The sequence below is a fragment of the Salvelinus fontinalis genome, chromosome 27, assembly GCF_029448725.1.
Source record: "Salvelinus fontinalis isolate EN_2023a chromosome 27, ASM2944872v1, whole genome shotgun sequence".
NCBI classification, from domain to species: Eukaryota; Metazoa; Chordata; class Actinopteri; order Salmoniformes; family Salmonidae; genus Salvelinus; species Salvelinus fontinalis.
The window spans coordinates 8,689,167-8,717,127 of NC_074691.1; the positions used below are offsets into that span (position 1 = coordinate 8,689,167).

A 27,961-nucleotide genomic window follows, 5' to 3' on the forward strand; every position below is an offset into this window, starting at 1 on the left:
GGGGGAGTAGGGCCTTGGTCAGGGAGCTGACAAAGAACCCTATGGTGAACTGAAAATGACTCATTTGATTTTAATGCAGCTATGCCTGGCCTTGCATACAATGGCTTCAGAAAACATGAAGTTTGAGGAGTCGAGACAATCTCTCCAGCACGAGTACAATTTCAAACGACACCACCCCTATATTTTCTCTGAATTGGGCCGATCTTCTTGGAAAACCAACAAAAGATTGAGTGTAGCTATATTTTGGAAGTGGGCAGATGACACCCACAGAGGGAAAAAAACACATTTATTGCAGGGCCAAAGTGGTCCCCCTGCCATCAAAATTGGCCAGTTAGCCATGTCTCTGCTGTCACTCTCTGAAGGGCCCTTCCTCATCAGTCAAGGATAAGCCACCCCCCACCACCACTCTCTCTCTCCCTCTTTCAAGCCATCCTAATGACACTGTATACCCGGTGCCAAACTATCATGGATCCCCAAAATGTAGGCCCTACTACAATTCAAAATGACCTATTATCCATACTGGCAGAAATCCCTCTCCACCTGCAGCCCCAGTCCTCCAGTGAGGTTATGTAAGGCAGTTTTTCCCCCTGGTTTATCTCTCCAGCGCTTTGATCCTAATGATGCACAAACGGCCATTGTTTCGACGGAGGCCTGAGCGACAGCAGCCCCCCCCCCCCCCCCCCCCCCCCCCCCGGTGACCCTCAGATCAGACCAAGCAGCTTTGCACATCAATAGTGAGCAGCAGAGTCTACTGGCAGACAAGGCAGAGCTGCTATTAACGGCTGCTATTCTGTGAGAAATACAGGCGCTCTTCTTACACAGCCACAGCCAGGCGTTGGTCTTAAGCATAGATTGCAATGTTGCACAAACCATAAGCTTGGGCCAGCCCAATGCAAATATCAACTCTTGGTACATTTAATGCGTATTCTAATTCAAATCCATATGTTAAAACTTCTTATGGCTGGGGGCAGTATTGAGTAGCTTGGATGAATAAGGTGCCCAGAGTAAACAGCCTGCTACTCAGTCCCAGTTGCTAATATATGCATATTATTAGTCTAGTTGGATAGAAAACACTCTGAAGTTTCTAAAACTGTTTGAATGATGTCTGTGAGTATAACAGAACTCATATTGCAGGCAAAAACCTGAGAAGAAATCCAAACAGGAAGTGGGAAATCTGAGGTTGGTCGATTTTCAACTCAGCCCCTATTGAAGATAGTGGGATATTGGTCATGTTGCACTTCCTAAGGCTTCCACTAGATGTCAACAGTCTTTAGAACCTTGTCTGATGCTTCTACTGTGAAGTGGGGCCGAATGAGAGGGGATTGAGTCTAAGGTATAAAGTCTAAGGTCTACCATGAGCTGAACATGCGCTAACCATGCGCGTTCATGTGAGAGCGAGCTCTGTTCTATCGCATTTCTGAAGACAAAGGAATTCTCCGGTTGGAACATTATTGAAGATTCATGTTAAAAACATCCTAAAGATTGATTCCATACATTGTTTGACATGTTTCTACTGACTGTAACGGAACTTTTTGACATTTTGTCTGCTTTTAGTGAACACGCTTCGTGACTTTGGATTTGTTTACCAAACGCGCTAACAAAAGTAGCTATTTGGACATAAATGATGGACATTACCGAACAAATCAAATATTTATTGTGGAACTGGGATTCCTGGGAGTGCATGCTGATTAAGATCATCAAAGGTAAGTGAATATTTATAATGTTATTTCTGACTTCTGTTGACTGCACAATATAGCAGATATATTTTTGTCTTGATTGGGCTCTGAGCGCCGACCTCAGATTATTGCATGGTTTGCTTTTTCCGTAAAGCTTTTTTGAAATCTGACACGGCGGTTGCATTAAGGAGAAGTGGATCTAAAATTCCATGTATAACACTTGATCTTTGATCAACGTTTATTATAAGTATTTCTGGAAATTGATGTGGCTCTCACCGGATGTTCTCACCAGATTTTTTGGGAATAACTGAACATAACGCGCCAATGTATACTGAGATTTTTTTATATAAATATGAACTTTACCGAACAAAACATACATGTATTGTGTAACATGAAGTCCTATGAGTGTCATCTGTTGAAGATCAAAGGTTAGTGATTCATTTTATCTCTATTTCTGCTTTTTGTGACTCCTGTCTTTGGCTGAAAAAATGGCTGTGTTTTTCTGTGATTTGGCGGTGACCTAACTTAAATGTGGTTACATTTATGCTACCTACCCTTTAAACTACATCGGGAGACCACTTTTGGTCCCGTGTGGCTCAGTTGGTAGAGCATGGCGCTTGCAACGCCAGGGTTGTGGGTTCATTCCCCACGGGGGGACCAGGATGAATATGTATGAACTTTCCAATTTGTAAGTCGCTCTGGATAAGAGCGTCTGCTAAATGACTTAAATGTAATGTAATGTCTGTGAAAAGTCCTTGTTTTGTGTAGATATCCTTTAAATCAAGTGTGCACCAGCAAGAGACTTGGTTAGCAGTGTTTTGTAGCGCAAGTTATTGCAGAGATTTACTAAAACAAATCGCCACTGGATTGATATCATTCAGCCAGGTAGGCAGACTACTTTCTACTGTAGTTCACACTTCATTAAAGAAGGTTTTAGGGAAAGCTTTTCCATTGACCAGAAGACATTTGTCATTGGCATCATCGATGACTGCTACACAGCGGAAGACAAAAGTGAACACACAGACGGGGGCATTTCCTGTGCCGTTGGCTCTTCAGAAGGTTTACCTAAAATACCTAAATCACTGATGCATTTTATTAATGTCTAATGATAATCTTAGACAAATTACAAGATTATAAATTCATTACATCTGAATATTGTTGAATTACGTTTTAATGTATGGAGTCCTTCTGTAGCGCAAATTTTATAGGGCCCTACTAATACCTCCAGTGGTGGACGAGTGTAGAAAGGTTCTGAAACATGACGATAACTAGCTTAGATGTATAGGATCAAGCACTCTGACAGAGCGCCAGAGCTCTGGACAACCATCTCTGCAGCACTACACCAATCAGGCCTTTATGGTAATGGGGACTCCTCATCAATAGGTATATGACAGCTCGCTTGGAGTTCCCCAAAAAGGCACCTAAAGAACTCTTAGACCATAAGAAACAAGATTCTCTGGTCTGATGAAACCAAGATTGAATTCTTTGGCCTGAATGCTAAGGTAACGTCTGGAGGAAACCTGGTACCATCCTTACGGTGAAGCATGGTGGTGGCAGCATCATACTGTGTGGATGTTTTTCAACGGCCGGGACTGGAGCGAAGGTTCACCTTCCAACAGGACAACAACCCAAAGCCCACAGCCAAGACAACGCAGGAGTGGCTTCGGGATAAGTCTCTCAATGTTCTTGAGTGGCCCAGCCAGGGCCCGGACTTGAACCCGATCAAACATCTTTGAAGAGACCTGAAAATACCAGTGCAGCGATGCTCCCCATCCAACCTGACATAGCTTGAGAGGATCTACAGAAAAGAAATGGGAGAAACTCCCCAAATACAGCTGTGCCAAGCTTGTAGCGTCATAGCGATTACATCCTCAAGTCTTCTTGGGTGTCAAAGGTGCTTCGCCAAAGTACTGAGTGAACACATTTGCACATTTGTGGCCTGCTGGAGGTCATTTTGCAGGGCGCTGGCAGTGCACCTCCTTGCACAAAGGCGGAGGTAGCGGTCCTGCTGCTGGGTTGTTGCCCTCCTACGGCCTCCTCCACGTCTCCTGATGTACTGGCCTGTCTCCTGGTAGCGCCTCCATGCTCTGGACACTACGCTGACAAACACAGCAAACCTTTTTGCCACAGCTCGCATTGATGTGCCATCCTGGATGAACTGCACTACCTGAGCCACTTGTGTGGGTTGTAGACTCCGTCTCATGCTACCACTAGAGTGAGAGCACCGCCAGCATTCAAAAGTGACCAAAACATCAGCCAGGAAGCATAGGAACTGAGAAGTGGTGTGTGGTCACCACCTGCAGAATCACTCCTGTTTTGGGGGGTGTCTGCTAATTGCCTATAATTTCCACCTTTTGTCTATTCCATTTGCACAACAGCATGTGAAATTTATTGTCAATCAGTGTTGCTTCCTAAGTGGACAGTTTGATTTCACAGAAGTGTGATTCACTTGGAGTTACATTGTGTTGTTTAAGTGTTCCCTTTATTTTTTTGAGCAGTGTATATATATATATATATATATATAATTATGATGCTACTGTATCAATCAACAATTGATTTGTTCATGTCATCACAGCATAGGAGTCATTCATGATTTGAAATGCAAATCAAGCATTTTAGTTTAAAATAAAAGGACAAAGCGACCATTAAAAAATATTGCGTAAACAAAAGGCCTAAACTGTTCCATTTCAGAAATTGCATTCACGAATGAATGTGACCGTTTTTGGTCTTTGCTGTAATAAAGGCTTTACAAAAAAAACTTTACAACACTCTCTGGTACGCTATCATTTATTTAGTGTTACTCACATTGTTCCAAATGGTCAGAAAAATTATATTGTAATCTAACAGCACCTGTTCGGCACACATAATATGCTCGCAGCGCTTGCCCCTTACCTTCTTTTTCTTGATCTCCGGTATTTCCCACAACTAGTCAAATGTATTCCACTCATTCGACTTCCCCTTTACTTCCTGTGCAACCAAGTTCATTTGTCACGTCCTCTGCATCCATTTTGCTGTCACAAGTGTTACGGTGTTCAGAGTTTGTTATAACCAATTTATTGATGTGATTATGATGTGCCATCGGCCAGGCCCTATTGGTCACGCGCATGCGATGCATACATGTGTCTCGTAAAGAGAGCAAGGGTTGAGGGAATGTTTTTCCTAAACAAAATGAGGGATTTCGGTAAGAATTGTTTAGTCAGAAAGGTCTAAGTATGTTGCAGCTTCAGCAACACAGACAGCGCAATAAACACTGTTGATGTTCTGTGCAGCAGGGAGGAGAGAGTGAACTGGTGCTAGTCACAGTCACTCGCTGTAACTTTTTTCTTTTTTACACAGCGCAGCTAGTCTGAGCCAGCCCCGGCACAATCAAATCAATTGCGGTCGGCCTCTCTCTAGTCGCTTGTGTGTGTGTGTCTTAATTATTTAAATCAAACAGTTCTCTTAAAAGCATCAGACAAGCTCAGTGAATATAGTTGATTTGATTAAAACACATGGGATGTGTCTATATTTGGAAAAATACACATTTAAAAGATGACTCTTGGTCGACCAATATTATTTTTTGGTCGGGGACAGGCGTTTTACCAAAACTGAAGGTGGGGTGAGCGCTTTGGTATTGTTTCTATTAAGGATTCTAGCTTCACATTTCAAATTAAGATCCTACTTCTGAATATTGAAAATCTGTCAGATCAACACAATAAAAAGTTGGTGAGAGGCATGGCATAATAACTGCCAACATTAGATAAACAACCAGTGTCTAAGTCTCCTTCAATAGCAAGCCTAGAGATGCAATCTAATCCAACACCTCTTACACCATCAGTTCTTTCTTTTTTATTAAACACCATCAGTCCTATTGATTACTCATTTTGAGAAAATGACTGCGGCTAGGGTAGAGAAGGGGGTGCGAGGAAGGAGGAGTTAAGCTCTTCTCCACTGATGGGCTGAGATAATGGAGACCCGGTGACCACACTGATTAGTGTCACTCTCCCTCTTCTCCAACCCTTGGATCAGGACAAGGATCAAACCATCGCTGACAGCCAGGAGAGCCCCCCCCCCTCCACCAAGATCCCTACGTCCTAAACTACTCAGACCCCCCTCAGCGGTCTGTCACTCCTGCTGACCAATCTTGCAGGACCAGCTTGAGTCCAGAGACACATTTCCAATACAACAGTTAAAATGTGCCCTGCCAGGCGGCATGCGGGATGTGTAACGACTGAGATAAGAGTCAGGAATTCTTTGCATAATCCGCGAGGGGCCTGGTGAAGATAAATTAAGATCAAACTGCACCTTGGCAATCAATCAGTAAATCTCCTTCCTGAAGAAATATGCGTTAGCATCCTTGAAATTCCAATTAAATCGTATCGCCAACATGTGGCAATAATTTCCCAGCTCTAACTGCTTCTGGCATTGAGGGCTCATATTTCAGTAATGTGAACACTTAATTATTACGAAACAGTTCTCGTGATTAATTACGGCCGAAGGTGGTGGAGATTAAAGGCTAATCTCATCATCATAGCATATGCATAGCGGGAGCATATGCAGCTCAGCGAACGCCTCCAACGCCGCCACACAAACAATTGACCCAGGGTGCGTCCGTCTGTCCCAAATGACACCCCTTTTCCCTTTATCGTGCACCATTTTGACCAGGGCCCATAGGGCTCTGGTCAAAAGAAGTGCACTATATCGAGAATAGGACGTCATCTGGGAAGCATCCTGAGAGAGGAGGCGATCAGAGAGGTGCTGCTTTTCAGGCTTTATGTAGCTAAACACCACCATCATTAATTAGAGAGGACGTTTAACCAGGCCCAGGGAGGAGTGGGTGTATCAATAGCATCAATGCTCTTTATTCAGCACCTGCGTGTTTATCGCATCTGACAGACACACAATTCACATGTTGAACTTTGGTTATTTGCTAAACAGGCAAACACATCAAACTGGTGGTCCTGTGGCTCAGTTGATGGAGGTTGGGGCTTCAAAATCAAGGTTATTGGGCCACCAATATGGGGTCACCAATGTGAAAATGTAAGCATTACCATAAGTCGTTTTGGATAAAAGTGTCTGCTAAACAGCATATATTATATTAAACTGTGTGGAGGTAAAGAAAAACGGCAAACAAAAACACAGGAAAACCAGCAAAGCATGTCTCTGAAATAAATATTCCCCTTATCTGACAACAACCTCACACATTTCGGGAAAAAAAGACCTTGCTACAAATGGAGGTTTTACGACTTCTAGCTATATGAATGGCCCTGAAAATGTTGTGAAATTGCCCATGACCACTTAGTGGGCTTCCAAATGGGCCCTATTTTTCATCCCCACAAACAATAGAAGAAGATATCCGGACACGATCTGCCGGAAACAAAAATGTCCCCGATTGACAAAATAGGCGCAATTTCATTTCATCATCGTGAGACCTTAAAATGTCAACCATCCTCCAGTGACAAGAGCAGCGGTACTCATTACCTGAGCTCTACTGCCGCCGAAGAAGAGACACAGCTAATCATGCAAATATCCACCAAAAAAAAAAAATAGGTGAATAATCCCAAATGCTCTGCACGCATCCCAAACCAATGTCAGACATTCAACTCAGTGTGAACCTTCCACACTACCGGAATAGAAATAGAAGAATAAGATGTGGGCCTAAAGGAACAATGACTAAAGCATTACTGTTGTCAGCTTAGCACACTGGAAGAAAATATGACGAAAAGTCTGTAAAACCCACTAAGCCATTAAATTGTCAGTTTAGCTGAGGCAGAGGTGCATAACCTAACTGATGTATTCTCGTCTCTAAAAGCTGTCAAAACGAAAGGAGGAAGGTTGGTGGCTGCTAGAGGGAACGTAAACTTAAGACGCCGCCGAGTAGGACGTCACCAGGTGAGTTTTTCTGTGTGGAAGTTGAGCTTTTTTGCAGCAGGGTTCTGCTTTTGATATTGGCCATGCAGCTTGCGGTGAGACTCTTCCAAGTTGCTAATGATGAGCTCCTATTGGGTTACTGGGGGTGTTCAACCCTATGCCATTCCCTCCAAAACTGCACAGGTACAGAGTTTCGCTCCTTTGAATGCCCCATAAAATGACTCACTCCTTTCGATTTGGAATTATTTAAGCTCTCTATTACACAGAGCCGCATATTTCAGAAGACTTCAGAAGGCTTCAGGGCCTATTATAAGCAAATCTGTTTGATTACATTTCTTGAGCAAAATCCTGAAACGGTAAGCAGTGCACACAGTTATTACTTATGCCATTTGGCAGACCATGTCGGTGGAACTTTTAGGAACGGGTTTGGCTGTCTTATTATTTTTGTAAGTCTGTTTGTCTACTGTGAAGAACATTAAAAAAAAAATGCATTTGTGAAAAAATATCTGGAGACCTGCCCCCACAAAAACAGTAGTTGCAACAAAAGGTACATCAAAACCAGTGGTGTAAAGTAACTAAGTAAAAATATTTAAGTAGTATCTACACTTTATTTATATTTGACAACTTTTACTCCACGTAATTTTCACTCCCATACCTTTTCCCCTTACACCCAAAAGTACTTGTTACATTTCAAATGCTCAGGAAGGACAGCAATATGGTCCAACTCACGCACCTATCAATTTAACGCGTAGTCAACCCTAAATGCCTCTGATCTGGCAGTCTCCTACAAACCACATCATTTGAAATGGAAGTGACTTGCGAGATAGCAAAACGGACAAAGCCTATACAACTAACACCTGCTGTGGATTGCTAACCAGCTTGTGCAGTGTGGGCTCAATCCTGAGCCCTTCCCCTAGTCTCCTTCTCCCCACCAGAGAATTTGGGGGAGAAAAAGGAAAAAGCTGCTGGATCACACAATGTTTAAAGCAAAGGTTTTTTTCCCAAATCAAGTTTGAGGTGGGGTTTTACTGAGTGTTTTCTTAAAATTAATGCTTTTTCTACACCTACAAGTAAAGGATGGGTTAACAACATCATTTGGGTATGAGTAACAGAATGAGGTTTAAAAAATATATATACAGTACCAGTCAAAATTTGACCTACTCATTCAAGGGTTCTTCTTTATTTTTTATATTTTCAACATTGTAGAATAATAGAGAAGATCAAAATGAAATAACACATGGAATCATGTAGTAACCAAAAAAAAAGTGTTAAAACAAATCAAAATATATTTTAGATTTGACTCTTCAAATAGCCACACTTTGCCTTGATGACAGTTTTGCACACGCTTGGCATTCTCTCAACCAGCTTCACCTGGAATGCTTTTCCAACAGTCTTGAAGGAGTTCCCACATATGCTGAGCACTTGTTGGCTGCTTTTCCTTCACTCTGCGGCCCGACTCATCCCAAACCATCTCAATTGGTCATCTGATGCAGTACTCCATCACTCTCCTTCTTGGTCAAATAGCCCTTACACAACCTGAAGGTGTGTTGGGTCATTTTCCTGTTGAAAAGCTAAGCGCAAACTAGATGGGATGGCGTGTCGCTGCAGAATGCTGTGGAAGCCATGCTGGTTAAGTGTGCCTTGAATTCTAAATAAAATCACTAACAGTGTCAGCAGCAAAGCATCCCCCACACCATCACACCTCCTCTTCCATGCTTCAAGGTGGGAACCACACATGCAGAGTTCATCCGTTCACCTACTCTGCGTCTCACAAAGACACAGCGGTTGGAACCAAAAGTCTCAAATTTGGACACATCAGATCAAAGGACAGATTTCCACCGGTCTACACATTGCTTGTGTTTCTTGGCCCAAGCAAGTCTCTTCTTATTGGTGTCCTTTAGTTGTGATTTCTTTGCAGCAACTTGACCATGAAGGACTGAGTAACGCAGTCTCCTCTGAACAGTTGACGTCGAGATGTGTCTATTACTTGAACTCTGTGAAGCATTTATTCGGGCTGCAATCTCTGAGGCTGGTAACTCTAATGAACTTATCTTCTGCAGCAGAGGTAACTCTGGGTCTTCCTTTCCTGTGTCGATCCTCATGAGAGCCAGATTCATCATAGAGCTTGATGGTTTTTGCGACTGTACTTGAAGAAACTTTCAAAGTTCTTGACATTTTCCAGATTGACTGACCTTCATGTCTTAAAGTAATGATATACTGTCGTTTCTCTTTGCTTATTTGAGCTGTTCTTCTCATGATATGGACTTGGTCTTTTACCAAATAGGGCTATGTTCTGTATACCCTCTTACCTTGTTACAACAACTGATTGGCTCAAATGCATTAAGTAAAGAAATTCCACACATTTTTGGTTACTACATGATTCCATGTGTTATTTCATAGTTTAGATGTCTTCACTATTATCCTAAAATGTAGAAAAAAATGCAAATAAAGAAAAACCCTTGAATGAGTATGTGTCCAAACTTTTGACTGGTACTGTATACCATATTTTCACTGGACAGTTACTGTAAGACAGGGGTAGGCAAACCTGGTCTTGGAGTACCACAGGTACTACAGGATTATGTTCCAACGTGGGCACCACACCTGGTCAATTGATCAGTTAAGTGATTGCCTAAATTCAACACACTTGGTCTTCCAGGTCAGTTAAATCAAAAATATGAAGGGCCTGCGGTACTCCAGGACCAGGGTTGCCTACACCTTCTGTAAGAGATGTCATGGGGTGTATTCATTCGTCTGATTCCATCCGTTTACTTCAAACAGATTTTTTTTGCAACAAAAACAAGAGTTTATTGGACAAAATTCAGGTAGGTCCCTCCCAGTTTAATTCCGTTTGCTCCCTACAGCAAACAGTAAACGGTTTAGCAACAGATTTCCGACTAATGAATACACCTAAGGTAAGAGGTCGCTTGCTGAGTGATGAGAAGCTCTGAGGGATGGGGAGAATGGAGTCTCATAGACTGCTTGTAGCATTGAGCTGTAACCTGGATAGATATCAGACCGCATGTTAAAAGGTTAAGTAAACATAAAAAGGTAGACAGCTGCATCAGCCAGAAAGCAATCCCCGAAGGCAAATCTCAGGAAGTATCATTGCTTTGATATCTCTAAGCCCTGTTATTGGTGTACTGATGGAGCAGTACTGTGCATTGTGTGATAAGACATCTTTATCTGGTGTGAAGGGCTCAATTTGCTCCAGCAAAGGACAGATCAACGTCAGTTTCTGACAGACTTGCATTTATTCAATGACTTCCCACTACTTTCACTGTCATTATTTTTGCTTCCCTTCCAACTGGGCATTTAAACAACGACTGGGACCTGTTCATGATGCCGCTACTCAGTCGTGCATGAATGAACTGGCACGACTCAATCCCAACTGATATTACAACAACAACAAAAACTAGAGCAACAATTTCAACATTTACCATGGCTTCCAACCCACAAGGGCTCATTCATAATGTACTTTGGAATGCAGGCCAGGGGAAACAAATAAGCAAAAAGCCATAGAGTGAGCATGTTTCATCTCCTGTACAATAAGCGATTGGAGATGCATTAAAGTGGCAATAAGATGAAGGAACATTGTAAGAAGTGGTTGGAGGAAAGCTGAAAGGCAAGCAGGCAGTGGACGGGGAGGCAGTGGGCGGGAAGGCAGTGGTTCCACCACAGGCGAGCCGTTGCAAAGGGAATAAGAAGGCCTGGCTGGGCTCTCAGGAGAAAACAAGCTACTCTCATTTATCTGAACACCACATGGGGATGCGTCCCAAATGGCACCCTATTCCCTATATAATTCACTAGCCCTATGGGCCCTGGTCAAAAGTATCACACTATGTAGGGAATAGTGTGCCATTTGGGACACATACAAAGCGTTTTAGATGGGAAACCCATCTCGGCTCTGGAAAACCTAAATCTGCTCTAAGCACGTCCTGCCATCAGCCTATGGACCGCCTCTGTACCGAATAAGGGAATTGCCCCTAAATGATTGAGGTAGGCCTGATTCTTCTCACTTATATAAGTAGGAGCATCTGGGGCCTTTCTTCGAAAAGACCCAGAGCACCAAGGACCCCCATTAGTGACATTGACCAAGGGTTGGTAGCTGAAGAAAGCTGGGTGGACATGGTAGTTCCTTCTTGGATGGGTGCCAGGTCTCCACTGACCACTCACCTCACTCCCTCAGGAAATGAAAGCACTGATATGTCAGATTTCTCAAATTGACTGCATTGCTTCATGAAATATTCACCAGCGTATCAAGAGAGAAAGTGTTTCAGCACAGGCCGCCAGAATACTAAAAACAAGTACAGCCCCTGGACAGGACGCTGGCCTCCAGGGTATGGGAAGGCAAAACAATTCACACTGAAAAGTGATTGGACAGATGACCTGTGTTGGTCTGTTGGAAGTCTTATTCCAGTGGGAAGAAGATTTGTGGGAGACAGCCACAGCCCCTGGCTACTCCTGTGGCTGCCTCTGTCCAGCCAATCTGCAATTAAAGCCAAACTCCACACAAAACGAGTAGCGCTGCCACTCAAGTCACGCTGGGCTAATCGAAGACGATTAAAATCCATATTTGCAGTGTACGGGAACAATGTTAGTATTCAGCTCACAGTCCTGACTAAAAGGCCAGGAAAATGAATGATAAATGAAGCCAGGGGATCAGTACTGAGTGCACAGTCAGATACTGCCATATAAAAAGGCATGTGCTGCTCACCATTATATTCCTGCATATTGTCAGTGAAGACTGGAAGCTAAATACCAGGGAGAGGAGAGAAAACAGCTAAATTGCCAAATCCACTGCACAAGTTGATTCATATTCAAGTCCTCCAGTGAGGCACAGTTGGATGGGAATTCTATAAGTGTGTTAACCAACCTGTTGTGAGCCCTTTCTGGTCATATAGGAGGAGAGAGGACACCGAAAGACGAGGGACTCACCGTGTGCCGTCGGCCTTCCAGCTGACCTTGTAGGGATTCTGTTCCAGAAAGCGAAGGTTCCGCCTGTCCATGGACACAGGCTGAGCACCTGGAAACCCAGACCTAGAATACACACAGAATATTATTTTTATCAACAATGTCCTGGTGAGAACATCAGGGATTACAAATTTAGACGGCTTTATAAAACTCTTACATGAAACTCCTCTCTTATATGAGACATGAGGCTGTAGAGCTGAAACACCACAATTCCTCCATATCGCTAGTAAAGAAGAAAAAAAAGACACCTTCGGCAGAACAGTAATTTCCTACCCTTGTATAAGGCATCTGCATACTAGGTTCGGTTTGCTCCTAGCACAACTCAGCTTGGCGAAGTGAATGTCTGTGCCTCGCATACTCCCTTAAGACCATAGCTTGAAAAACGAGACAAAATGGGGCAATAGTACTCTCGCCCTCTTTAGACGCCGTAGCCAGTGTACACTTCATCAAAAAAGTCAGAATTCATCTAAGATTTTTTTTAAATATATCTGATTTCTTGAGTTATTTTGTTCCGAGGTCTTTGCCGCACAATTTTACTTCCAGCTAAGATGTTTGGTCCAGTAATTCTCAATTGAATGAAAACGAGTCTCTCGTTGAATGACAAACACTTAACTGAAGAATCCTTACCTTTGACCAATCACCAACGAAGGGCCATAGACTTCGGCTACCAACCTTCAGCATGTCACAAGAAAAAACGGCGAGTGCACGAACAGCCGGAAAAAAAACCTTGCCGAAAACCAAAACGTCACAAATTGGTTTGTGTCCAGGGTCTGTCGCAGCCGGCCGCGACCGGGAGACACATGGGGCGGCGCACAATTGGCCCAGCAGCGTCCGGGTTATGGGAGGGTTTGGCCGGCCGGGATGTCCTTGTCCCATCGCACTCTAGCGACTCCTGTGGCGGCCCGGGCGCAGTGCAAGCTGACACAGTCGCCAGGTGTACGGTGTTTCCTCCGACACATTGGGGCGGCTGCCTTCCGGGTTAAGTGGGCATTGTGTCAACAAGCAGTGTGGCTTGGTTGGGTTGTGTTTCGGAGGAAGCACGGCTCTCGACCTTTGCCTCTCCCGTGTCCGTACGGGAGTTGAGCGATGGGACAAGACTAACTACCAATTGGATACCATGAAATTCGGGAGAAAAAGGGGGTAAAAAACAAAATACACAAAAAAATATGCACAAACTGTTTCGGATGGGAAGCATGCGGACGCCTTTAACAGTAAGAATGAGTCACACACACACAGTGCTACCAGAAGGGTATATATGACAAAGAGAGAGAGACTGAGAAAGAGAACAGTAGAGAGAAAGAATCCTCACTTTTCCCATTCCGCAAACTCCTGACACTTCCGTTGGATCTCGGCCAGTTTAGGTTGTGTGGTGAGCTGTGTGACGCCTTTCACTGTGACCCCCTCCACGAATATAGCACCCTGAGAAAGAGAGAGCACGACAAACAGGTTAGGACTTGGACATTTGGGAGAAGAAAAAAATATATACATTGACATCCTATTCAAAACACACAATCCTAACAGCTCAGGGAAACAGCCCAGAAATTACATTTGGGGAAGATTATCTAATGACATCATTCCATGGTGTGGTGCACTCATTGGGTCTGTGACTGAGACTATGTCCCAAATGGCATCCTATTTAGTGAACTACTTTGGACCAGGGCACATAGAGCTCTGGTCAGAAGTAGTGCTCTATGTGCCCTGGTCCAAAGTAGTTCACTAAATAGGATGCCATTTGGGACGCAGATTGAAAAATAGATGAGGGCCCCGTATTTTTTTATATCTTTCTGGTGATTCAAGCAAATTTGCCCTCGCTTGTATCACTTCAGAGGAGTCTCATCTTGCACCGACTTAAGAGGCATTTGTACATTTGGAGAGCGCCAATATCACAGAAGGTCCCACACGGCTCTCAGTCACACCACATGAGCTGTGTGTCATCTGGAGCAGAACCAATGGATATCCTCTCTCAGCTCCTAAGTTACAGCCCATTTCCCCAGTGCTCGGGCCCTCTCAGACTGCATCCCAAATGGCAAAGCATTTCCTATATAGGGGTTAGTTTACCATTTGGGACACAGCCTCTCTACTTGGAAACAGCCCATTTCCCCAGTGCCCTCTCTTTTCTCAGTCAGTCAGAGTCTCACAAATTTTAGTCTCTCCTTCCTCCGTTTCCCCGGCGCCGACTCAGAGGAGGAGGGGCCTGACTGAGACTCTTGGCCAATCACGTTGCCATCGTCGTCCTGGTCGCCGTCGTCGTCGTCGAAGCACCACTCTGGCAGCGCGGGTGCGGCGGGGGCGTCTTCGACGTCTCCATAGCGACGGAAGAGCTCCTTGAGGTAGTCGCCTTTGTAGATCCCAGGGGCACGGGCCTGGGCGAACGCAGCCACCGCCGCCTCGACACTGACCCACATCAAGAGACACACAGAGGAACACAACAGAACATCAGTCGGGCCCTTGATTGTCATGAGATTTGGAAAGTGTAACCTATTCTGTCTGACATGACTGAGAAAACTGTGCCCCTGGAACCAATTCCTCTTCTACTTAATGATGATTCAGGTACAGGGCTCTACGCTGATCTTTTTTTAAAGGAGCACGTGGGCGCCTAAGTAGAAAAATGAAGGCACACAAAGAAATTCAGGAGCACAATTACAAATATTTGAGGTATTAAAGTTAGAACGCTTAATTTGTCTAGGCGCACTAATGCTCCTAAATTAATATTTCAGGTCGCACAGCAAAACATTTAAACGCATATGCAAGTAAAATGGTCGCACCGTAGAGCCCTGCGGTATGCAGCTGAACAAAAACCAGTGCAAGATTTGGCTGGCTGCGCTGACAGCTGCCAAAAAACGTATTGTTCAGCGCTGGTTGCCACCACATCTCCTTGATCCAATAAAAACAATAGTTCACGCCCCCAAAAAAAACATCAGTCAGGCCCTCTAGCCTCACAGCAGACCTCCTTAGAGACAGGACGTCAATGAGCCATCAGCGTACTAGACGTCTCAGCTCAACAGTCCTATTTGACCAATGGCCGACCCTGTCAAACATCCTTCAACAAACGTATCTGATCAGATCGCTGCTAAGTAGCAGAGTAGTTATTGTATGTCTGCTGACTGATTCTGTGGCTGACAGTGGTAGAAAGGAAATATCAACCACATGTGATATTGTCATCCAGAACAAGAACTGATTCACATCTCAGACTCTCTCTGTCTGTGTGTACTGTGGGATTATTTAACCAGAGGAAATGGGGGGGAGAGAATGAGGAGGTTGTTCATCCTCATCCTGCCTATACCTCCAACACTGAGCCCAAGGGAATTTACAGATTCCGCTAACCTTTCCTAGACCCATTTACAAATACACATTCTCTTCCTGCCTAAAGACACATTCTCTTCCTGCCTAAAGACACATTCTCGTCCTGCCTAAAGACACAATCATCCCCTGCCTAAAGACACAATCATCCCCTGCCTAAAGACACAATCATCCCCTGCCTAAAGACACAATCATCCCCTGCCTAAAGACACAATCATCCCCTGCCTAAAGACACAATCATCCCCTGCCTTTCTTTTCCGCTGGGGTAAATGATTCAGCACCTCTGGAGTCAGGTGTGGAGTTGACTCTCCACCACCAGCCTGGGAGCCTCTGTCTTTCCCCAAGCGCAACTTTATTGACACTGACAGCATCTCTCCTCGTGACATTACATTTGGGACACAGTCAACCTGTCATTAAGGCAAGGGGTGGCTACTTTGTGGAATCTAAAATATATTTTCATTTGTTGAACACTTTTTTGGTTACTACATGATTCCATGTGTTATTTCATAGTTTTGATGTCTTCACTATTATTCTACAATGTAGACATTTGTTTTAAATAAAGAAAAACCCTGAATGAGTCAGCGTGTCCTAACTTTTGACTGGTACTGTATATAGAACCCAGACTTTTAATGCAGAGGTGTTTCAATGAAGTGGTCGGTTTTGTATTGGCGCTCATCATATGGTTTGTGCAGGTAGAAATAGTTGTAATAGAAGTCTCTGATAGAACCCAACCCGGTCAACCACAAGGCTTAAGTCTGCTTCCACAGCAACGTGGCTCCACCCCTAAGGGGACTGCAGGGGTCCATCCTGAACACACAGAAGTGATGCAAGCCAAACCACTCTGGGAATTGTGTTGGTTGTGTGGTCAATGTTGGAATACGTGAACATGTGATTTGGCAGTGAGATACACACAGTTCTGTGAGGTGTTGATTGATCGAGATGGCTAGGCCTTACCTCCAGTCCAACTTCTCCACCAGGTAAGCACAGATCAGAAAGCCTGTCCGGTTGAAGCCGTGTGTGCAGTGGACACCTGTGGGAGAAGAGCGAAAGACACTGCACATGTCAATAAAGCAAAGTGCCCATCTGTCACTACACTTGGTGTGTGCGCACACACAATTCTATTCAACAAAACGCAAATGAGGCGGTCCAATAACCCTGTCACTTTCTAACCATCTTGTTACATGCATGACATGAATCCTATATGTCAAGACAGAAGGTGGTGGAGCTGGTGGCCTGGCTACACATAATACCCACTGGGTCTGAGAGACCCTTAATTGTCTGCTGGGCGATGCTTCTCTAGGTGGGGGGTGGTCATACAATGGATAATTTAGCATTTTAAAACCCCTTTATTGATTCAATTGATAAAATATTCTAATTGGCCTTTAGTATCAAATCCCATTGAATTGTATTAAATAACATTCATAAAATGTCAACAAAAAAATGTCAACAACAATCATTAAAAAAAACAAGATTTTGAAGTGTCTATTATTTCTAGGAGATATATTTGTTGTTTAATTTACACATATTTAACCCCTTTTCTTGGGTAGGCACAAAACTACATCTATACTAGCATAGATTTTATTAAACCGGTACCGGTTACCTTCAGATGAGTCCTGTGACACTGGCGGGGGTCATAGAGCAAACGCTACCGTTCGGACGCTACAGGCATTTTCGCGAGAAGACCGATTTTCGGGATGTCTCACGGACTGACAAACACCGCTCTAGCTCTGCCACCTTTCACTAAAGATGCAGAAGTGCGATATTGGCAAATATCTCTAGCTTAAACTAATGGATATTGATGGGGATTTTGTATCATGTGCGTCAATCGACTAAGGGGTTAAAGTAACTGCCCATTGAAAATCTCACTTTTAAAAAAAGGTCATATTCTGTTAACTCACATCCAAATAATGTTGCCTCGTCCTATAGACCCCGTTCCAGTACACAACACACTGACGTCACGCAGACATGCGTGCGACTCTTGGCTGCAGTAACAAAGCCATCACCATCTGTGCCCATTCAACATACAAACGTAAATCTAGGGTGTTACTTCGAAACAAAATACCTTTTTGGGGTTCTCATACGCTTACAATGTTTTGATTCTTTCTTGAATAGTCGTTAAGATTATATTTGGTTGTGATCTTTTCAAAAATAAAAATGTGGGATGCAGCAGTTGTTAGCTAGAATGCTAATTGAAAATGGGCTGTAGCAAAAGCTGGCAAAAGAGCCATTTTACAGGTTGAAGTGTTTTTTTAAAGTATAAAGCAGTTGACTTTCAATGACCAAACATTACATTAAGCAGGACATTCATACGAGCCTTAAAATCCAATTATAATACATTAGCTTTTTATGCTGGTGTCCTATAAGGACTCCTCCGTGTTCTGCCGTCAACTTGCGAGCATTGCCCTTGTGCGGCAACGTCTGCAAACACAGAAAGGGGTCAAAACACATTTATGGCCAAAGCATAAATTGCAGAAAAAAAACACTTACAAATAACCCCACATCAAACAGAACATGATGTGATCTTCTTGAGGACCAGCTGGCCAATAAGAGCTCTAGAGGAAGATGAGCTGGCCAATCAGCAGTCTACTTGCATAAATATTTTGAATGACTGTTGTTGGGGTATGCCCACACCATTCCAACACAGAAAAGCTGCTTTTTAAACATACTTAATTACCATTTTTGGGGGGGGAAACAATTTCACTCATATTGTAAATAAAGATCATATTTCATAGAAATCTTAAAACACAGTTACTGTAAAACCAGTTCATCAGCCACTACCTGACACTATGTCTGGAGGTTATGCTACATTCGCAAGGGCCCGTATTCATAAAGCATTTCAGAGTAGGAGTGCTGATCTAGGATCTGTTTAGCTTTTTTTTTTTTTGATAATGACCGGACAGGGAGAAGCTGATCCTAGATCAGCATTCTTACACTGAGTCACTTTATGAATACGAACGGCAGACTCAATCTAACGTTAGGGGAGGGGTGGAGGAGAGACATAGAAACCGCCAGGGCACACAGGGAATCGGTTAATTTATTTGTCAAAGCAGGGAAGTATAATGTGGGCAAACAAAATCTTCACTCTTTAAAATGTATGTCAGTGGCAGAGCATCTATTAGCATTGAGATGTGATGGGGGGGGGGGGGGGGGGGGGGGGGGGGGGCAGGTTTGATTTTAGACTCTAGGCCTTGTCAGTCTGTGAAGCATCTCCCTCGGCCATGATGCAGTCGGTCATTGTTATTCAGCGGTTTCTATCAACTTTAAAGGGTAAGATGGAAATGGAGATGAAGTCTCCGGTAATGATGATGATTTTTATTTGAGGGGGAATGATGCAAGGAAATGTTATTTGATGACAAATTTGTCTGCTAATTTCATAGCTGATCTACCCCCCCCCCCAAAAAAAAATAGGGTTACATTCACCAGTCCTGCTGTCTAATTTCAACGTCTGCATTAATACCAGAGAGAACAACTAAATGTCAATGGGTGGCCGACAGAGGACATTTTTATAATGACATTCATATATTCTACCCTGAGGTTCCAACAATTTCATTTACAACGCGGCACTGAGCGAGCAGCCAGAACACAGGTTGCTGTGGAACTGCACTGCCAGAGGCCACAACAGAGTGCCACAGAGCCCCCTGCTGGTCACAACATGGAAGTACACCTCGGTGGCCTTGGACTGAGCTTTGCCAAAAGACGCCGTGTCTGAATACCCGTACTTGCATTCTAAATAGTATGCATTTTCGGTATCCGAAAAACAGAAAGATTTATAATATGTGAACATTTTTAAATGTAGTATGCTCTAAATGCCAGGATGTCATACTCCTTTCGGCTTTTCATCTATTAGAATTCGCTGCACACTACTGAGGAAGAGAATCGTCTTTAGAGACCCATGTGTGTCTGACAACAGCTTATAATCAGCTGAGGGGACGTACTGTACCAAAATGAACTAGTGGCAGGAATTAACTTCATTGCACATTAGATTACGCATTCTCAGTAGGATGAGCCTAGTATGCTGATATTTGTTGCTTACTGTATTCGTTTTTTACTACACTACATTTAGATTTGTCATTTAAGTGCCTTGCTCAAGGGCTAATCGACAGAGTTTTAACTTTGTTGCCACGGGTATTCAAACCAGGTTACTGGCCCAACGCTCTTAACCGCTAAACAGTACGTTCTAAATAGTATGTAGTACAATTGGTACACATTTTGCAGTGTAAATAAGTAGTAAGCGAGACAGATTTCAGACAGGCCATAGTGTATATGGGAACAGTGCAGTGCAACAATTTAGACATCAGGAGAATCATTTAAAGCATCCTGGTTGTGTAGGAACATCTGTTTGTGATAGTTGAAACATGCGCTTCAACCCCCTGCTTAACCCAGAAGCCAACCGCACCAATGTGTCAGAGGAAATAGTCCAACTAACGCCAGAAGTCTGGCTGCAGGCGCCCGTCCCACCACAAGGAGTCGCTAGAGCGCGATGAGTCACCAACCAAACCCTCACCTAACCGGGCGACGCTTGGCTAATGACACAACAGCCTGGGATCGAACCCAGGTCTGTAGTGAAGCTTCAAGCACTGCAATGCAGTGTCTTAGACCGCAGCGCCACTCGGGAGGACCTAGATGGGATTACTTTTATAAAATATTTTGCGAACCTGTTTTATAGTATTTACAAAAACAAAATGCATCATATCATAAAGAGCTGAAAAAATATTAGGAAGAGAGGGTGACTGATAAGATGAAAAATTGTTGGTAGTTATTTTCTGTCTCCCCCTAGTGTACAAACTTGGGACCTACTCTTACTTTGAAAATCTGTTTTGTAGTGATATGAAGGCATACGCTATAATACAACACCCCAAAGAGGAGACTGGTGTTCTTTGTGATATTGTTGCACCAGGTTAAAACGTAAATGAATTACACCTCTTGACTCTTACCAAAATGATATTTAAAAAATGCAAAAATAACATGCTTTTCCACATGAAGAACACGCCAGACCCTGGGACATTGTCTGACAACGAAGAAGAAATGAACAGCTCCAGTACAAACATTCCTTACCTATTAACTCAGTTGGAGTCTTCTCCATGAAGTTCTCACATAGTCTGATGAACATCGCAGTGGTCTCCGCTGAAGGACACTCTCCATGGCTAAACAAGGAAGGAACTCATCACAACATATTCAATCAAGAAATGATATCATTATTTTGAACTTGTGGCATTTGTATGTGTAAACATAGACAATTAATCTTGAGTTTTAAAAACAGGTCACTCATACATACCCTTTGCACTGAAGCTTCACATATTTAACACCCTCTTTTTCGATCTCGTTGCGGTCATAGAAGCGAGTAGTGTTTGTTAGATCAACAAGCAAACCCATTTTAACCTAGAGAAGACACAAAACATATGTTGACATTAGACTACAGTGATGAATTGAACACAAATGTATTGTAATGAAATAGGCAGGGAGCAGGTCTCGAACCCTCAACCTTCAAGCCGAAAGTTCAGCGCACTATCGACTGTGCCTCAAAAGCAGGCTCAAGCAGCAGTCGATATCTGCGCTTATAAACCCAGGGTCGTTACACAACTCCCTCCTTTCAAAGAGTACGTCCTCGCACTAGTTTGCGACTCAACGTCTTATAGGAATGCACTCACTGGCCATGCACACGCACGTTCGTGGATTCAAGGTGCGATCACTTCTGACACCAATGTAATGAAACAGGCAGGGAGCAGGTCTTGAACCTTCAACCTTCCAGCCCGAAGTTCAGCACACTATTGACTTCGCCCCAAAAGCATGCTCAAGCGGCAGAGTCGATATCTGCTCTTATAAACCCAGGGTCATTACTGTATATTTTCCCAGAGACAAATTACTAATAAACACATTTCAACATCAGGAAAGCCATACCTTTAGACTCTTTAAATACTGGGAAAGCATGCTTGGATGAAATCGGTTCTCTTCTGGCACTTTGTCATCATACTTGGGGCCCAACATAGTTTTCATTGGCAGGAATTTACCTGGTGAGACAGTGAAAATAAGAGGGGTCACAGATAGGTCACAACATATGCAGACACCATGAAAACAGTACCACTCATGTATCTACACTCACTGTCCTGTGTTTTCCATATGTCGTGACATGGTTAATGGACAATTTGCATGAAATAAAACGTAAAAAGGAGCGCCCCTAGTAATCATGATATATTTTATAATTTTTTATTATTCATAATACAAAAATCAACTTCCATTGCTACATCAAACATGTCTAACAAAACAAAACACAGGTATTAACAAGAAAATACTCAAACATACAAAAAATATCAATAAAATAATACAAAAATAATGCAATTGTATTCACTCTGAAAAAATCTTATTATAATGATTCAGGGAAATGTAATTCTTGGTGTTATTCACTAGGGTTAATGTTTTAATATGATAGTTGAATTCAATCAGAAAAATTTGTAATTTTGGTATAGAATTTAGAAATTTTTGTTTGTGTATGGAAGTATTTGGCAACAAGAATTTAAAAAAATGTACAATCATTTCAGTGGTCTTGTTATCATTGCAATAGTAACATTTATCTTTCATGTCAAAAACATTGACATTGTTCATAATGGTAAATAAGTATTTTGCAAGGTTTTCCCAAAATTCTGACACAAATTTACATTCAAAGAACAAGTGAGACAGATTCTCACCTTTTTCACAGAAAACACTGGTATCATCAATAGCCACAAATTTGGATGTCATAGAATTACATGGATATATCTTATGTAAAATTTTGAAGTGCACTTCCATAACTTTGTTTGGTATACAGTATTTGTAAGGGCTTAACCATGCATTTTTCCAGCCAATGTCAGGAATAAGCATGTTCCAGAAAAACTTTCCTCTCGGTGTAAGTTGGTTTTGTGAATGAAGAATTTGTCTTATATATTTATTACAACAAGATCTCTCAAGTAAGCCCACGCCTTCCAAACTGAGTTCTGGATAGACTGTGATCATTACCAAAGCTAAGATGAGTTTTCATTAGTGTAGTTAAGCCCACTGGGAATGACTTTGATCACAGAAATAAACTCTCTGAAAGGTATTGGAAACTCTTTCAATGTTATAAATTGTTCATATGTGAGAATATTAACCTCGTTGTCGAAAATATCAAGAACAAAGTCAATATTCCTCTCATGCCAGCTGGGGTAGAACAATTACTTATTCCATATAGTTATGTCTGAATTATTCCACAAAAGAGCTTTATGTGGGGGGAAATTGTGCAGGAAATATATTTTCCAGGCCATTAAAGCTTGTTGGTGAAACCTAGCCAATTTAGCAGGTAATCTTTCAGGAATATAATTACATTTCAGTAAAAATTGAAAACCTCCCAATTTATTAAACACGTTATTTGGAATGAAAAACCATATTGAATCAGTATTGATCAAAACATTTTCACCCAGTTTATCTTGAAAGTGTTATTTATGTCAACAAATACCCAACACTTCTACACCACCTTCAGCTCTTTTGTTAGAAAGGACATATTTTTTTAGTTTGTGAGAATAATTTTTCCAGATGAAGTCAAGAAAGGTCGTATTGATCTCTTTACAAGTAGCAGGATTTACACATAACGATAATGAGGGGTACACAAAACGAGACAGTCCCTCTGCCTTGGACAGAAGTACTCTTCCAAGTATAGAAAGATCTCTTTGTAGCCAATTATTAAATATATTTTTAGTTCTCTTAATTTTAGGAGAAATTAAAATGTTGTCTGACTAAGTGTTTTTTTGACAGATGTATTCATAAATATTTAACACAGTCCTTTACAGGAATATTTTCTATTTCTTTATTATCAGAGTCAAATAAATATAAGATTTCACATTTAGAAACAGTTTAATCTGGATGCAATAGAAAATGCAGTTATAGCATTAAGGGCATGGGCGACCTGGTCTTTGTCTCTTAAGAAAAGAGTAGTATCACCAGCCAGTTGGGAAATGTTGATTTCTTTGTTAAAAATGGCTAAGCCATACAAATTTGCATTATTCAGAATATCTAGAGATAGAAGTTCCACACCCAAAATGAATAAAAATGGCGAAGTTGGGCATCCCTGTCGTACACTTCTGTTGATACTGAATCTTTTGGAAGTATTAAGGTTTAGTAGCACAGAACCATTTATATCTTTGTAAAACATGCGAATGACTTTAATAAAATTTTCACCAAATCCAAAAAGTTTAAGAGACCTAGACAGAAATTAATGTTCAATTGTGTCAAAGGCTTTAGAGAAGTCCAAAAATAGGACAACTGTATCTGAGTCAATTGCATCTGAATAATCTAGAAGGTCCAAGACTAAACGAATGTTAGAGTTTATGTGACGGCCCTTCATAAATCCAGTTTGAGTCTCATTTACAATGGTATCTATTCCTTTCTTTAATATTTTGGCATAAGGCAGAGCAATCAATTTGTAATCAACATTTAATAAAATAATTGGTCTCCAATTGTCAATGAGAGAAGGGTCTTTATCGGGCAACGGAATCAATGAAATAAGGCCCTGTTTCATAGTGGAGATCATTTCCCCATTTTTAATGCAATCTTGAAACATTGAAAATCGGGTCTTCTAGTAACTCCCAAAACTGTCTATAGAATTCATCAGACAGGCCATCAGGGCCAGGTGATTTCCCTTTTTCATTGAATTCAGAGCCTCTAATTTCTTCAACTGACACAGGTGAATCACAAACTGAGTGGAAATCATCCTCAATTACAGGGACATAATTCTGTATGTGGCAAATGTAGCTTTCACAACCATCTTCCTGAAACTGAGAGCATAAAAGGAATTGACAAATTATGATATTGTAATGGGATCTTTGCATAAAACATTGTTAATTTTGAGTGCAGTTATAGATTTTCTTTTGTAGTTTCTCTTTTCAAGTACAAAAAAAGTTTTGTGTTTCTTTCCCCCTCTTCAATCCATTTTGCTCTTGACCTTACAAAGGCACCCTTTGCCAGATCCTTGTAAATCTGTTCTAATTCTAGTTGTAAAAACTTGAATACAGACTCCTCTTCTTCAGATTGATTATCTTTCTTTAGAAAACTGTCAAGCTTGCTCATCATCTCCTTTTCTCTAAGGTTCTTTAATTGCATCAGAATCTTTGGCGCGTTTAATGGCTACCACTGACTTTATTTTAAAAATTCCCATCTACTTCCATGACCCAAGTCTTTTCTTGCAAAAATATCTTCAGCTAATGATTTGATGTTTTTTTTTTTACCTTTATTTAACTAGGCAAGTCAGTTAAGAACAAATTCTTATTTTCAATGACGGCCTAGGAACAGTGGGTTAACTGCCTGTTCAGGGGCAGAACGACAGATTTGTACCTTGTCAGCTCGGGGATTTGAACTTGCAACCTTCCGGTTACTAGTCCAACGCTCTAACCCTTAACCCCTAACCCTTAATCCTTGAGTACATTTTGATTTTTTAGTAGCTTGTAAATTCAGGGAAATCAAGTGATGATCAGAAAAGGGAGCCAACTGGTGATCTACATCTATAACAAATTGTAACAAAAAAGGGGAAATTAGGAATAAATCTATTCTAGATTTACATGACATAGTTTTGTTGGTCCAGGTATAACCCTTAGCATTCGGGTTGAAATAACGCCAGGCATCCTCAACACAGAGATCCTTGCATAATGTTTATTTATTTATTTTACCAGGTAAATTGACTGAAAACACGTTCTCATTTGCAGCAACGACCTGGGGAATAGTTACAGGGGAGAGGAGGGGGATGAATGCGCCAATTGTAAACTGGGGATTATTAGGTAATGTAATGATTAATGTTACTATTTTGAGGGTTTTGACTCGTTCTAGGAGGAAAACGATCAGCAGATGCATCGGGTGTTTCATTAAAATCCCCTGAAATAATTAGAAAAGCCTCTGAGTATTTGTTGCTTAAATCCTGTACTTTCCCTGGTAAATTGGGTAAAAAAAGGGTCTTATTAGGAGCATGTGAGTTATGTCCGTATAAATTACAGATGATGAAAATAGCATTGTCAAGTTTAACAGTTACTATTACCCATCTCCCGTCTTGTGAAGATGTGGTTTCTAGAAGCATGATTCATTTTTATGATTCTAAACGAATGGCATGTGACGTTTCGTGTAGCCTAATCTGGCTGGCTAATCCTAACTACAAAAACACACACCCTATTTAGCTGGGGTAGCTATAGAAACACCGACCATTAGTGTTTACTTTAGCTTCCTGTTTAGTCAGTTTTTCTTGTAGGGCAAGTAATTTTAACATGAATACATGCGTATGCTGGTTTGTTGTGACACGTGATGTACTCGCCTACAAGGGCTAACAAAACGTTAGCTAACAGTGTTAGCATAGGGATTTTGTCTCTAGTCTAAGGTAACGCGTGGTTCTCGTCCAGTACATACTTAGTAGATCAAACGAAAGGCCTTAAAAAGGTCTGAATCATTGACTTGTGTAAATACAATGTGAGGCAGTTAATGTTAGCTAGGCAGCTTGTGCGCCACAACACCAGTACTGTAGCTACTAACGTTAGCCAACGTTGTAGCAACACAACAAGCTTTCGCAACTCACCTGCTACAGGTTGTCCTCTTCTAGGACAATTCCGCCATCGAGGGGGAGGCCCAGTGTGTGACATTTTTCCCAAGAGTGGCAGCTGTAATTTCACAAACTGAGGATGTAGCTAACGTTAGCCACAGCAAGTCCGTCAGCTGAACATCGGTGTAACGTTTCCTGGGTGATCACCCTTCACCGCGAGCTCTCGTGCGCCAATGCCCTGCGGATTTGGGGCCTTGAAAATGAGGTTGATTTTGTTAGATGTAGGGCCTAACCCATTCCTTATGGTCTAATACAGGAATACGAACATTTATCCACATGTAGGTTTTTACTCACGATTGCTCAATACCCAAATATCGAGGTAATCCTCCGTTTTCTCAAGAACCCAAATAAATGTCCATGAACGAACTAAAATCTAATTCTCAATTTCTCCCAGTGTGCACCGCGCTGTTTTGCCATTAGATGACAGTTACTTAAAATAACCATTAGGTGGTAGACTAACCCCAAAACTTCTCGTTGCTTAATGTGTGGAAGAATATTTAGTAAATTATGAAATTGTACAACCACAATAAAATATGACACAAACACAGTGGTGTAAAGTACTTAAGTAAAAATAGTTTAAAGTACTACTTAAGTAGTTTTTTTTTTAAATCTGTACTTTACTATTCATATTTTTGAGAACTTTTACCTTTACTTCACTACATTCCTAAAGAAAATAATGTACTTTTTACTCCATACATTTTCCCTGACACCCAAAAGTACTAGTTACATTTTGAATGTTTAGCAGGACAGAAAAAATGTCAAATTCACGCATTTATCAAGAGAACATTCCTGGTCATCCCACTTTTACTCAAGTATGACAATTGGGTCCACCACTGCACAGACATATATTTGCAAATGTTGCTACATTCGTTAGATTTGGCTTCTAGGGACACAACAAAACAGGTGGTAACATTTTATTATGACAGGTTAGGTTACGAATCTCCTCTTACTTGCAGACACCAGAGACAATTATGTGGTGGGATGGTCTGTCTGTCATCATGTCTTGCTTCTAAGACACAACATAGGTGTATTATGAATGTTGAAATGTGTCTCTTCATTGCTCTTTCTTTCCACTCAATCTGAAAAAATGTCAACCAACTACTTTTAAACAAAGGGAGAACCTTTTTCCATTTTAGGTTCTCTACATGACTCATCCATGCAGCTCTCCATGCCATCCTTCATATCATATGTACTAATTTCAATATTAATTATATATTATTGGTCTGATGTTGCCATATACTGTAGATACAAAAGGGATTCCAATACAATATCTGATCCATTCAACACGTAATTATATAATGTAAATAAGATATCCTGCCCATATCCCTCACGACCTAGCTCATGACAGGCATAGATGTAGCCATGTCTGATCATGTAACGTTGCTCACCTGAGTGCAATAGTGTGGTAGTGCATATCAAAATCAAATCAAATGAAACTTTATTTGTCACATGCGCCGTATACAACAAGTGTAGACCTTACCGTGAAATGTTTACTTACAAGCCCTTAACCAACAGTGCAGTTCAAGAAGAGTTAAGAAAATATTTACCAAATAACTAAAGTAAAAAATTCTAAAATAATAAA

General features: G+C 41.7%; 1 protein-coding gene across 1 annotated transcript in view; it reads right to left on the reverse strand.

Moving 5' to 3' along the window:
* rngtt (RNA guanylyltransferase and 5'-phosphatase) overlaps positions 1-26,802 on the reverse strand; it is a 158,841-nt gene extending 132,039 nt beyond the window's left edge. Inside the window, exons 1-9 of the mRNA XM_055884583.1 lie at positions 26,674-26,802; positions 26,356-26,572; positions 21,696-21,805; positions 21,073-21,176; positions 20,853-20,941; positions 16,752-16,827; positions 14,636-14,891; positions 13,807-13,916; positions 12,462-12,563 (exon numbers count right to left, since the gene is read on the reverse strand). Of these exons, the coding sequence (XP_055740558.1) occupies positions 12,462-12,563; positions 13,807-13,916; positions 14,636-14,891; positions 16,752-16,827; positions 20,853-20,941; positions 21,073-21,176; positions 21,696-21,805; positions 26,356-26,419 (911 nt within the window). The 5' untranslated portion in view covers positions 26,420-26,572; positions 26,674-26,802. The remainder of the gene's footprint in view (positions 1-12,461; positions 12,564-13,806; positions 13,917-14,635; positions 14,892-16,751; positions 16,828-20,852; positions 20,942-21,072; positions 21,177-21,695; positions 21,806-26,355; positions 26,573-26,673) is intronic.
* Between the last annotated feature and the right edge of the window lie 1,159 nt (positions 26,803-27,961).